Genomic DNA, 13,983 nt, shown 5'->3' on the forward strand with positions numbered 1-13,983 from the left:
TGGAGATTTTAAACACCTCCAATAATATTCAAAGCTAAAAATAACCTATTACCAATAAATATACAGATATGATTCAGTAGTCATAAGGGGATGTTTATGTCTATGTATATACATGTATATTTGTATGTATGTTGTTATATGCGTGTGTATACAAATATATATTTAATATTATTGTATTAGGTGAATATGTAAATTAGATTAATCTTAATTCAGTTCAACGTATGAAACAAATTCTATTTATCTATAAGTATAAGGCATCAGGTCTAGTTTAGTTTATAAGTTATACCTCTTACCACTCCTTTTCGAATGTGTATTATATATCTTATGCTTAAATGTTTTGTCTTATTTTATATTATAGATTTCTTGTTTTCTTCAAAGTGACATCCTAAAGAATTTGGAAGAGAGAGACCTGAGCCAGATGCCCTACGTTACAGACGTCACCCCGTGGACGTCCCTGTGCCTCTGGACACAGCTCCGGTCTCCGCCTCTGCCTTTGGGGACAAACAGGATCCGAGAGCAAAGGGAAAAAATGTTTGTGAGCAGTGTTGCAGAGAAGCTCATTTCACGTTGCACTGCTCCAAATCATCTGTGTGGTTTTGTATGGTCTCAACAGATCCGGCAACTGAAGACATCACTGTGTCTTCTTTTAAAAAGAACCTGAAGAGATCAGAGGAACATGGTGTCATCAGAAAGTTCTTTGCAGCAATAGGCAGAGCTTTCCACAAACCTGCAGCCGGCCCCACGGTACTGGTGTCATCATCATCAGTAAATAGCTTTTGTACATATTTACTGTTATATATTGTATATATTATATGTTGTCTGTCTATCATTTCAATTGTTTTACCTTGTTCTACTTTTTATATTTTGCACTGCAAAACCCTTATTTCCCCACGATTATTAAATCTTATCTCCTTAGATGAATCAAACACAGAGCTCAAGCAGGATGTTCCCTACTTCCCCTCCCCTTGGGTTGGTCACTTCCATCTGGGGACACTTCCTGTTCCTGCCTGTTTGTGGGTTTGACTTTTTCATCTCTAGATGGAGACCAGTGGAGCAGGAGGACGCTCACAAACAGATCAGGACACCAGTACCACCTGACAACTAGAGGGCCAGGGATCGGTTCCCTGCATCATCTGTGCTGCTGCTGCTGCAGCTGCCGCAGATGTCTCGTCATCTGCTACCAAAAAAAATCCCTGTTAAATAAAACTCCATACTTTGGATTCAACGAAATAAAAGATGATAAATATTTAAAATAATATGTACAGTACATATTCTATAAAGAATATAACACTATTAACTGTAAAAAAAAAAAAAATGTTTCATTTAATTTTTAAAATACATATATATTTAAATATTTAAATGGATGGGTAAAACCGCAGGAACATAATTTCCCCACAGAGATCAATACAAAATCAATTATAATTTTTATTGATTTATTTATTTATTTTTGAAGCTCCGTGCATTAGCTGCTTATGCATTGGTGCAGAATTTTCAGTCTAATAGTGATGTGATGGCTGTGACAATCATCACAACACTATTAGGCTGCAAATTTAAACATGAGACAAAGATGACACACGCTGCGGTTATCTTTGTCTTCTATTTAAATTTAAGTGTGACAAACAAAATAAATAGAAATCAGGAAGGGGTTAAGCTCTTTTTCACAGGACTGTATGTTACTTCCCCTGAAAATAGAGAGCAACACGTATAACTTTAAAAATGGAGGACCCAGATATATTTTTTTAAAATAACAATCAGGAAATGTTGCCTTATTTCAATTCCTTTCAAGAATCATTTTGTTTATTTGGGTTCATTTGATCAAGCATGAATTCTAATTATATTAGCTCAAGCACACCACTTACTCATGCCTGAGAACTGGGACACAGAGCCTCTTAAGGCTATAGTCTGTCTGAGCTGTCTCAGTTCTCTGACTTCAAAAGCATTTCCATGATTCAGGAGGGGAGCTCATCTCTTCAAGCCCCTTGACAAGAGGGCGACTTCTCTTTCGCCCTCAGAGTTTATTTGCAGACGCAGTTCGTTCAGATTGAGAAGTTTGTAGATGTCAGTTCGAGTTGCAACACCGCGGCTGCTTCTTCTATTCGTTTCTATGGACACTGGAGGTGAAGTTGCTCTGATTGGCTGCCTCGCCGAGCCAGTAGCTCGGGCCTATTTCCTGACGGCGGTGGTGCTGTTGCTGCGCTGGTAGAACAGCACGTAGGCTTGATTGGTCTGAAGCTGGTTCTCTGTGATTGGAGTCACGCTGTAGGTGGAGATACGGAAGGGGAGTTATGAGAAACAATACTTATGACATAGGGTTGTTAGAACATTGCAGAATAACAGTGAATGAAAAGGGCTATTGTAATTCCCACCTGGAATCATTGTAGAAGCACCATCCGTTTTCATCTAGACAGCAGGCTGTGTAATGGCCCATGTTCACCGTCCCGGCATGGTTACATATTGCATACAAATCATACAGTACTGAGCCTGTGGGAACAAAGTTAATTAATGTGTGTACAAATTATGAGCTACTTTTTCAAATTATTGTATTATAGGCAATTATATATTATATTCCATCTCACTGCATTTTAATTGGCACATTAGTTGCTGAATAAAAACAAAATTATTAGTTAAAACTTCACCAAAAAGCAAATTAAACGAGTTCTTGCTATGAAACGTCCAAGGTTGAAAGCTTTTTTTTTTTTGTAAAACGTTCACAACACTTTCTCTCTATCAGAATAAAATCCAACTAAAATTGCTTTTAGAGCACTGTTAAATTTTTTTCTACCCACTCAAAAACTAAAAATCACTCTTTCTTTAAACTTGTCCTGCACATCTTACTGCTTGTCAGATTCTATTTGTTGAAAATGTAGCTTAAAGCAACACGTGTAAAAGGAGTTAATGCATGGATGGAGGAATAAACTGGAAAAAAAAAAAAAAAAAGATTGGGTTGTGTTACCACAGTCAACTGGTCCGTAGGGTCCGAGGTCCAGGTTAGTGAGCGGGAAGGATACGTACACGGTGCTTTTACTGATGGACCACCGCGACATTGTGAAACGATTCAGATCTGATCGGGACTGTTAAGTGTCATCACCATCACAATTGTCTGCACATGTACATAACTTGCAAATTAGGTCAGTACAGGGGGAGTTGTTGCCAAGGATACGGATTACTATGACCCGTGGAAACCTCTGGATGGACAGACGCTTGGTGCTCTCCGTGCGCCGGTTACACCTCTCGCACATCTGAAAAACACAACACACACAAAATTCAGAAACTTTTCAAAAATGTACAAATACACATGACCTGTATTACGTACCTGTAAACATATCCATATATTAATTTATTTATTCTACCCTCATAAGCCTCCATAAACCTTCTGTGACCCAAGCATTTGTTTTGGAACGCATCTTAATTTCATTAAGATAAAATTAAGATCTTTAGGTATCTGGGATTAGTAGGACCTAAGAAGTATAAAAAATAAGTATCATCTTTGAGCACAGGGATTATTTCACTGTATTTTACAATTAGAAACAGTTAAAAAAGTTACCACTGTGTACCAAAATATAAAACTGTTTATTTTAATGCAAAAGCAGAACTGGAAATGATGAAATCCTAACGTCCTCAAACGAGTACTTGTGAATTTGTTAAATTTTCATGTCACATCAAAGTAGAAAAGTTAGTACTGGTTTGTTACCAGTACATGGCAGACAAAAGTGTCTCCTTGTGAGGAGAGCGGGTCTAAATGAAGAGAAGCTGCCACAAACCTAAAACCTAATGTTCCCATATGAAGACGCCAGGTTAATTTGGAAGATGTTTAGAATTTGAGTTGCCATGACTCATCTGTGATATTTTCTAAGGAAATTAAAAGTATTTATTATTTAAATGTTTTCTTTTTTTGTCTCAATTAAACACTAATTGTCAAAATGATTTTGCATTAGCATTTGGGCCTCCATCCTCCACTGCACATGTCTGCTACTGTATTATTTTCTCAACCATAACGTCACTGCTCAGTGTGAGTGTTAATAAATATTCAGTAAGTTAAATAAATGATACTGAAAAGCACACGCTGGACATATAATTATCCACTGTCTTTGCTCTGTGTCTGTGTCATCTTACCGGCGAATTCTCCTTGTCCAGTTTCTCCTCCTGAGAGAAGAGGTCCAGGCACTCCCTCAGCGTCACCTCCCCTCCAGAGCTCCTCTTTGGTATGGGCAGGGACAGGTCGCAGAACACGTCGAACGTGTTGGAGTAGTGGGAGCAGACCGAGCAATGCAGCGAGCTCCTCAGCTGACCTGAAAATAAGTCTGTCGGGAGAGGGTCAACAGTTATCGGTGGTGATCGTTTTCCCTCGTGAATGCACGAGGACAGACGAGACACACGGGCTGGTCTCCTCACCAACTATTAGGCTGTCGTCTCTCTCCAGGTGCTTCTTCCACATGACAGCTGCCTCTTCTGAAATTCTAAGAGACAAGAGGAGGGAAAAGAGAAAACGTGGTTGCTGTAAAAAAAAAATATTAACAATGAGAGATTTTTGTTTTCATTTAAACATACATACCTAAATCTGGTGTATTTTTGTTCGGGCTCCTTCCCTGTTCGTCTTACGTAGGGTCTGCGATTTATTTCGGTGTGCAGCTTGTCCAGTAGAAACCTGAGGAACTCCTGAGCGTCCTGTTGACTGGATGAACACACAGACAATTCTTAATATCCCTGGTCCAGTAGATGATTAACTGAAAGACTTCACATTTCCTTTCTTATCTAGTTTAGATTTTATTCCATTACATCAGGGGTCTTCAATCTTTTTCATGGCAAGGGCCCCCAAACTGATGAGACATTAAGTAGGGACCCCCTACCTACTATATGTGTTCTATATTAAACCTGGCCTAGTGCTGTTTATAAATATACATTATTATTATTAATTTGCAATCAATACTAAGTTATCCCTTATCCCTTTACTAAAAAATATTGGATCAGTGTTAATGTGTATTTAATGAACTTTAAATTTGTGGGAGAAAATTAAAAAAATATATATAAAAATATCCAATCAACCAAAGATTTTGCAACCCCCCTTCCTGCAGTACCTCTGCTGACCCACTAGGGGTCGCAGACCCCCCTATTGAAGACCTGTGCATTACATGTCTGCCTCCGTCATGCAAAGCCTTTGTTTTCCTTTGTACGGAGCTAAATGCTGCCTGCACAAATATTTTATGGAAGGATGCTTTTAGGAAAAGACAGAAACCAAACGTCCGCACCTGTAACCGCTGAAGTAAGGCACAGCTTCTTTGAAAATATTGTAAAACTGTCGAGGATTCACAGCGGCGTCCCCTTCATTCACGTCCCACAGGCCCGACAGCACCTGAGAGAAAGCTGGCCCGAGAAGACGGGCAGCGATGGGAGGGTAAATTTAACGGTGGAGGACATCCCAAGGGGAGAGACCGGGGGAGAAGAGGGGGGAATACACACCTTCCATGAGCTTGGCGTCCTCTTTGGAGAACTTCTCCTGCTTGTAGGACTTGAGGAGGCAGTAGTCCCGTAGGCCACACGTGTGAGACAAACACTGGACTATTGCATTTAGGAAGCACTACATCCAGAGCACAGCAAAGAGGAAAGTGAGCATTGAGTGATTCAAAAATAAAATAAAAGGTTTAAAAGAAATCTTTACACACTTACAGTGTTCCCTACGTTTCTAAGGCCAACTCTTCCACTTCCTACGGTGACCTCCTCCTTCTGCAAAATTAAAAGAACACATGAAGACAATGAGCATCACTACAAATCTGCTACATTTGCACATACTGTATATTGCTGTGTGTGCGTCCGAGTCGGTAAAGTGACCACATGGGCCTCCCCGTGTGCGTGTCCTACTATTTGACCCCAGGCTGAGCCCATACTATGTGTACTCGTCTGTCTGCCATGGCGATGTACGTCTAACTTTGGCAGGACGGATTTAGCCTTCTTATCTAATTATTATAACAAGACGGGCTAAAAGGAGGTCAGCCTCAAGCATTCATCCTATTACAGGGCAAGGAGTGCTGACAGGTGCTTAAACACGTGTGTGTGTTGATGTTTATTCTCCCTTAATGCCATCGCAATTTCTTTGGTCTGTGTTTAAGATAGAAGTGTTCCATAAATACCACCTGGAGAGCACATGTTAAAGGGTGAATTAAAGGTTCTCGCTGTGTGCTGCGCAAACCTCATTGTCGGCGACCAGAAGTAGGCCCATCAGAGACGTGTAGAGGACAGACTGGGAGATGTCAGCCGTCTCTCTCTGGAGGCCGTTCTGAGACACGAGGGTTCGGCACAGGGCCTCACAGGAGCCCTCCACGTTGACGCCGCTCGCCCCGGGCATCCCGCTCTCCTGCCAACCCTCTGAAGCGGCCACCGAAGCCGACCGGGAGACGATTAAAAACAAAGACGCCTTCCCGAACGAAGGCGGGACAGGAGGCTCGCACCTGGCACTGAGCAAAAGTCGCAGGGTCTCGTGCTCGGTCAAAGTCGAACCCAACGTGGTGTTTGCACATATAATAGATTTATAATCCTCTTTTGCAGAGAGGGAAGTTCGACTGAGCGCTTGCCTTTCTCTGCAGGGAAATTGCATCCACAGGCTGAGGAAAAAAGAGCAAATAGTTTGTGAATGAGCAACTCCTCGAGTCGGTAAATCCTTATCCAAAATAGACCGAGTTGATCCACTCCGCCTCTTGTAATTACAACATGCAGGAGAGCTCAGAAAGTCATGGTCTGACAGAGACGTCACCGAATCCAGACGTAAACATATCAGCTACAAAATATAACGAGCCAATGGCTCATTGATTACGTTCACATCCAAGGTCCTACCAATGCCGAATCGTTGCCACTTTTGCGCAGTCGGTAAAGATAAAGCGTAATCCCGCAAACAAAGTTCCAAATAGCACTCGGCAAACACAGGAAAACACGGGAGGAGCGCTCTGGACTCACCTGATCACTTGGTCACTCTATCTGCGGACAAACTGTCCCAACCAAACTGTTCCCATCATCTGCTGAGCTGTTAAAAATGCATAAGGGGACGTCTACGGTTTCACTGTGCATCTGTGGGCTAGAACTGAAAGTCTACCTCTCTCCTCTGCCCTGTCACCGGTGTCACAGGGAGAGTGAAAAGAGAAAGAGGCAGGGAGGGAGGGAGGGAGGATAATCACCTCTAATCTTTTTGTCTCTGTAGATCTCGTTGCCTATACTTAGATGTTTCTTTGTGTACTTTCCCACAAGTTCTTCGACAATCTTTTCAGTGTCAGTTTATTAAAATACAACTTATTATTACAATAACATAAAAAAAAAAAAATCCATCCAATTCACATTGAGTAACACTGTTTCCAGTCTGTACAGTACCCATCTCCACAGTCAATAAAAGTATGAAAAGAAAAATTCTGTGTGTGTCTAAGCACAAACATCGGTCACAAGCAGTCCCATATATTTTCCCCAGTGTCAAGGCACAGGCGCGCGGAGGCCACCCGGTGATCTGTGCGACAGTCAGCGACTGGTGTGGTCTGCCATTTCTGTGTCCGAGCTGAGGCTGAGCTCGGCTATGTGACACAGGCCGGGGTCCGGGTGGAGGGAGAGCGGAGACTGGCTGGTCTGAGCAGTCCTGTCCCTCGACTGGACGATGGCCTGGCGCAGGCAGGTGATCCACTGCTGCTTGCTGAAGGAGTCGTTGGCCTGCAGGCTGTAGGGGTTAACTTTGGAGCGCCCTCTGCTGCTCACGCGGAAACAGTTCTTCACTGGGGGGACGGACAAACCGAGAGGGAGGGAAAGGAAGTCAAGCTGTAGGTTTGAATGATGGCTTACAGTGAGAGCAAAACATATAAAATTGGGGGAAGGAGACTGTGCCTTTGCAGGGGCTGCCTCACACCTTTGGAAATGTTTTCCGTTATAAATTGATTGCCAGCCCCTCTTTAAAGGATAAATTCAAGATGTTTTCTCAGGCCTTTGAGTGTCCATATCTTAGATTCTCACTTCCTTTAGTATTTCAACCGCATGTGCTCATGGGTCCGTATATGTTTTTGTCATTGGATTTTCCGTCCAGAAAAAGTTATTAAAAAACGAAAAATTTAGCAGTCATTTGGTTTTCATTTTAAAATTCAAAGACTAAAATTCAAAAATTCAAAATAAAAATGAATAACATTAATTAAAATTGAAATTCAAGGGTTTTTTCTTTATCAGGGTCTAGAATGAATGAACAAAACCCTAAAAACTTGTATATTTTCAATTTCTGTCTCTAAAAAAAAAAAAAAAATTAATTAGAAGCCAGAAAAAAAAAAGTTTCATATTGCACAACCGGAAGAGTGCGTACGAGGCTTGTACTGAGGTTATGTCAAGAGCGCCCAAATACTTGACTTCTATCTGTGGTTTCCTTAGCCCAGGCTAACATGTCATCTGGTAAAATCTCCGCATGCATATTAGAGTAAGGTTAGCTGGTAGCTAACTATTCCCTGATTATATGTAGTCATGTTGTCTTCCCGGAGACACACTCATTTATTGTTTCAAAATAAAATAAATAAATAAATAAAAAAACGTACTGATCCATGTCCATCAACTTCTGTTACACAGCGTCATCCTCATATGTGCTCTTACTTTGAAAACGTCAACTTCCTGTCTCAACATATAAAAAAAAAAATTGCCCTTTTTTGTTCCTGTTTTCTAATGATTTTATTTTTTGGTAACAGAAAATTAAAAGTGAGCGGTTTTCCAAGCTTTGTATATCCATTCTCAACCCCGATAAAGAAAAATGTCTTGTATTTCAATTTTAATTTTTTTATTTTAAAATGAAAATCAAATATAACTACCGATTTTTAATTTTTTTTTTTTTTTTTAATATACTTTTCTGAACGGAAAATTCAATGATCAAAACATACAGGGACCCTTATGGAGCATCTTGCTATGCTTTGGTCAGACCTGGTTGTTTTTCAAAGCGCTTCATACACAAACCTGATTCCATTTCATGAACAAATTAAGTTTCGATAAAGCTTCCAAATTCATACTCAGTTAACTGGATCTGTGGGTTTGAGCTTGTCATTTGTTTAATCCTTTCTTTAATCGTTTTAATCCTTACTGCAGAATGACACACCTACACCTATAAGTTAAAACTGACGTGATGTTTATGTGTTACCTTTGTCATTTCCACCAGTGAAGGCTCCTCTGAAGGTGCCTCCTCCACCGGCCTCACCATCTGGGATCTCCTCCAGGTTTATCAGCGCGTTGGGCAGAGGCTGCCTGTACACCTGAAACATGTGATCCCCCTCCGGCCTGCTCAGCACCAAGGCCAGCTCAAACAGGAAAACGTGCAGCCGCTGGGGAGGGGGGCACAAGTACATAAAGATCAAGCGGTTGACATGAAGTTAATTCAACTTTAGCAGAACGGCTAATGGCTAGAAGACATGACCACGTCAGTGTAGACAGAGCTACCTGGCCTTTGTTGTTCTTGAGTTCTCCGTGGCAGTAGAGGAAGCGGGACTGCTGGATCTCCGGCAGTCTCTGGCTCTCGTCGAGGTAGACCAGACCCCGTCTGTAGAACTGACACTCGGCCTCCCCCGTCTTCTTGTTCACCTCCGCTATGATGCCCTGGACCAGCTCCAACTGAGCAGAACAAAGTGTAACACGGGATGTCTTCAGTGGGTCACGTTTATCAAAAAGAATGTGTCCCTGTAACACGGGGCTTAAAGAAAACTGCATTGTTGAGAAATATGGAAGTCAAACGATGTTTTAAACGTCCACAGTGATAGACCGCATATGTTTTAAAGGGAAAACATTTTTCGCCATTTCTCATACGTCGAAGTATCGAGTACGGTTGTGTTATTTTCGTATTTTTTACAGGATCTCTGCCCATGGACGTGCATGGTGTATGGTTTGTGAAACAGTTGTTTTCGTCATTTGGAGGCACCAATGTGCAAGGGATTGTAAATTGTAATAGTATAAACGTAAACTAATGTCAAATTGGTTCTTATTAGATATAAATAAATGAATGGGTCAACAGTCTCGGTTGACAGTCCAAGGTCTGAATAGTTTTAAATAGTAGTCCATATATAATATTAGTCTTTATACAGAATTAGACATAAAAAAACATGTTCATGTTAGCAAGAAAAGAAATTTGAAAAGGTGTGAAAATAATGTGAGATAAATTATATTAAAAACTATATTAACAGCAAATGTTGCGTCTACAGAAAACTATCATCCAACGTGGATGTCAAAGACTGAGACACGTCACAGTATGTGAGTCCAAACGCCTAGTGGGTCAGGGACGATCTCGAGCGTATGAATGTGTCGGACACAAACTCACAGCGTCGGGCAGCGTGTCCTCGTCCGGATGCTCCGGAGGAGTGCACTTCTGTATCTCCTTCAACAGCAGCGGGTACTTGACTAAACGGCTCCGGGGGAGATCCAGGAAGTTCCACAGGTCCAGCTTTCTGCTGAACGAAGACTCCTGGCACAGGCGCAGGAAGTGCTCCACTCTTTTCTCCTGCTTCTTCTGATCCAGCAAGGCTTTGGCCCCCACCTGGTTACAGCAGTATGTGACATAGGCCTCCAGGCAGGGGAACTACAGAGACGGGGGGAGGAGGAGGAGGAGGAGGAGGAGGAGGAGCGGCGGTGAGGCAAGAGGTGAAATGTACACGCACGCTGAACTCTGTGACTGCGTTTTAAGAGACGAACACAACATGGCAGCGACAGGAACTGGAGAGAGTGAAGGTGGGTTGTGCCCTTTTCTCTCCGTCTCTCGCTCTCAGTCCTCCGTTTCCGTGGAGACACTCACCCAGCTATAGAGAGTTGGCCCCACCTCTCCAACTGTCTTCTCCGAACCACGCAGCCGCTCGAGACGACTCAGAAGATCTGGTGTGAAGAAATAACAGCGTAATACTTTTATTAGTATTATGGCCAATATGGGGCACAAAAACAAACTCTTAGGCCTAAAAAAAACCCCCCAAAACAAGTATGAATATTCCACAGCTTTCGTCCTCGTCTGGTTTTACATCCTGGCTTTTGGGGATGGTCGTGTTCACGTTAAAGCGTTTAATTGAGGTTTTGTTCATTTTAACTCTTCCTCTCTGCGTGGAATTAGTGAGTTTAAGATTCCACTGACTTCATGACCTGATCTTAATCGATGCCCATGCGTGAACAGGAAATGTGGAGGTGTGTTGCGTGGAGACTGAGATAAAAAAATAGATCACACGCACCTTCGTGGAGGGGAATGAGCGAGTCCATGGTGCCGAAGATCTGCCCGAGTTCGCTCTCCGTCATTATGTTCAACTTCAGCATGGGCTCATAGTACACCTGGCCAGGGCACAGAAGAGGGTGAAATGTAGTCGCCTCTGCAACTCTTACGCCCTAGTTACAGGTATTTTGTGAAAATGTACCTTCTTGACCAAGCTGAGGTCGTCTATGAGTTGCCTTTCGCCCTGAGTCAGCTCATAGATCACCTGCAGGGGAGATGGTCGGCGTTAGCTCGGAGCTAGCTGCAGCTGGTTGCATAATATTTAAAGCACACAGGCCCAGAGCAGGAGCTTTCACAGCTGATTGTTCAATAAAGGAAGTTGAGCCTCCACTGCCAGCTCACATCCTCTTTCATAATACCCGTGTAGAGCGGCTTCAGAGAAACGAAGAGCAAGGCTCTAGTCACCCCGCCCACACAACAACCGCAGTCCCGCACACTGGTCCACATACCAACAAAACACACAAATGTATTAATAAACAGCTGCAGAATTTAATTTCTGCAGCTGGGCCTAAAGTCACACCTCTTGGCGTTTGATTTCCTTGGCGGTGAGGTCGTGGCTCTCGACCGTGTCGCTCCAGCACTGGCTGTTGCGCCGGCGTGGGAACGACGAGGCCTTGGAGCGAGGGCGCAGGGGAGCCGGGGGCAAAGGTCGAGCCTCCGTGCGAAAACTAATAGACCGCTGTGAAAACAGGAGGGGAGCCGTTGGCGTGTGCAAAAAGCAATTAGCTGTTCATATTTTTTTGTGTGTGTGTGTGGTTTCAGGTGTGGTGTGGGTGTGCGGCGTTCGTTACCGAGATAGACTGGCCGATGCGCTTCAAGGCGGGGGTCTTCACGGGGGTTATGACACCTGTTAGGCTATTGGACTTTGACACCGGTTTGACCCGCTTATTGCTGGGCTCCTGGAATGAAGTTGACATCAAAAAGGTGAGAACCCGCTTTTGGGAGGGCCAACACAGAAAAAGCTCAGCGGCGCGGCTCATTCATTCAGCCCCCGCGAGAGAACCTTTAAGCGGCGCGAGGCCGCAAGAGAGGAGCCCTCCTCACCTCCGAGTCCTTGAGGTGGTCCGACATTTCCCCCTCCTCCTCCGTCTCGTCATCCTGCCAGACAGAAGGGGTTAAAAGTGAGCTCGGGGCCAGACGCGAGAGGGTTGAGGAAAGTGGAAATAAAGAGAGATGTCGAGAGGGGTGAGATGTTGCATGGTGCAGATCTCTCGTTTCCTGTGCAAGTCTTTCAAAGAGGAAGAAGTTTCAAACTGTGCCTCAGTAGTAAAATACAACATGACTGCCTGTTTTTGCCACAGCGACCACATCAGCTGAACATTCGGTGCAGGAGCAGCGAAAAAAAGAAAGAAGCACTCAAACACTGTTGAGTGTGTCCCTGCAAGATAACGCAGACGCAGATGGATGGAGATAAAGGTGGAGGATCGTTCGAAACGTGGAGAGAGAGAGAAAAAAAAGAAATCACAGACGCGCGCCTTTAATAAACTGTGATATAGCGCAAATCTGAAGCCTTTTGAAATCAGAGTGCTTCTAAGGCTGCACAGCTGCACATAATGTTCTGTCTCTCAGGCAGTTCTGCGCTCGCATTGTGGTCACATAGGTAAGGTTGACTAACTTCCGCTAGTTACAGAGAAACATGGTGAGAGACATTAATGTGAAGAAGAACCACTGCGGTATCTCAGCTATTACTCACCTCTATGATTCTGATCACGGGCTCAGGTGCCGGGTCTTGTTTTCTCTTCTTCTGAAAGCAGAAATTTACAAGAAAATATGAGTTCTTTCTGTTACGAGGGGTGGGGGGGGGGTTGGGGAAAGTCGAGACCAGTGGCCAGGTAGTTTTAAAACAGAGAAGGCATGTGGAAGAGCTTTACCCCAGCATGGTCGCACTGAACAGAGAGTGTGTCTCCTGGCACAGACCTAAAAAAGAAAAAGAAAAGAAAAAAGAAGCACAAATTGGCACCAGATAAATGTTTCATACGCAGATTTGTGTTATTTCATTGGAGGCGAATCTGCAAGATCACCTCGGGTGCTTGAACAGGATGCTTGTCGAAGGCCAAACTCACTACTTAGTCAGATCTGATTGTGCCTGTAGCTACACTAAAGCACATTATAAGCAGAAAAGTAAAGATTTTTATGCTTTTTAAGATATTTCAGACGCCGTTCACTGCTGCCACCGACTGTGTCAGAGGTTAACCTGTTACTATGATGGCACAATGTGAGCAAACTTTACGTCATTGATAACGAAGACACATTAAAGTATATTTAGGATAGTTCGTAGGATTTTGTTCCAATCAGTTGCCAGCACAAATATAGAATGATATAGAATATAGAATGAAGCACCGTAACGTAGAAAACACAACGACACACAGAAAAGGTTTCATACCAGGAAGTCCTCGTTTCACCGCTCTCCTCCACTTCCATGTCTTTTGTCTCTTCAATGCATCGTAAGAGAAACTCGACACATTCTCAAAGCGAGAAATAATCCAAATAAATGGCCGGCTTTCAGTCCCGTTTCAGAAGCGTACAGCGACAAGTTTGTGCCGAGCTTCTGCGAGTTCAGTGCACTCCTTCCTCCCCACTTTCTTCCTCATCTCAGACCAGACCACATCCTTTAGCGTTGCACATACACATGTATCCGCTCCTCTCTGGGAGGAGTGCTCAGAGACCTGACGCGAAACTTATCACTCAAACTCGTCAAGTGGATCGTCGAACTTAAAGCCCTGCCGGTTTACAGGGCGAGCTACCTGGCCGTGCAC

The 13,983-nt window shown here is 43.3% G+C and overlaps 2 protein-coding genes across 3 annotated transcripts; both read right to left on the reverse strand.

Annotated features, from left to right (window-relative positions):
* Positions 1-1,766: 1,766 nt before the first annotated feature.
* Positions 1,767-7,156, reverse strand: usp21 (ubiquitin specific peptidase 21). The gene is made up of 12 exons (XM_047590998.1): positions 6,946-7,156; positions 6,185-6,596; positions 5,665-5,721; positions 5,458-5,575; positions 5,247-5,361; positions 4,553-4,672; positions 4,393-4,457; positions 4,114-4,301; positions 3,161-3,239; positions 2,954-3,061; positions 2,367-2,481; positions 1,767-2,257 (listed from the first exon to the last, which is right to left on the reverse strand). Exons 2-12 carry the CDS (start codon positions 6,587-6,589, stop codon positions 2,164-2,166), a joined length of 1,464 nt encoding a protein of 487 aa, XP_047446954.1. The 5' UTR covers positions 6,590-6,596; positions 6,946-7,156; the 3' UTR covers positions 1,767-2,163.
* An 87-nt stretch (positions 7,157-7,243) lies between these two features.
* Positions 7,244-13,923, reverse strand: arhgef3l (Rho guanine nucleotide exchange factor (GEF) 3, like). Of its 2 annotated transcripts, none has more exons than XM_047590954.1 (13): positions 13,611-13,923; positions 13,099-13,144; positions 12,921-12,968; positions 12,272-12,325; positions 12,019-12,126; positions 11,748-11,906; positions 11,370-11,432; positions 11,190-11,286; positions 10,769-10,845; positions 10,298-10,555; positions 9,427-9,597; positions 9,131-9,311; positions 7,244-7,742 (listed from the first exon to the last, which is right to left on the reverse strand). In XM_047590954.1, exons 1-13 carry the CDS (start codon positions 13,646-13,648, stop codon positions 7,495-7,497), a joined length of 1,548 nt encoding a protein of 515 aa, XP_047446910.1. In that variant the 5' UTR covers positions 13,649-13,923; the 3' UTR covers positions 7,244-7,494. The 2 variants fall into 2 exon arrangements, with proteins under 2 accessions (XP_047446910.1, XP_047446902.1); XM_047590946.1 differs by having other exon boundaries at positions 12,921-12,971; positions 13,611-13,921.
* Positions 13,924-13,983: the final 60 nt, after the last annotated feature.

This window comes from Mugil cephalus, chromosome 1 (genome assembly GCF_022458985.1).
Source record: "Mugil cephalus isolate CIBA_MC_2020 chromosome 1, CIBA_Mcephalus_1.1, whole genome shotgun sequence".
NCBI lineage: Eukaryota > Metazoa > Chordata > Actinopteri > Mugiliformes > Mugilidae > Mugil > Mugil cephalus.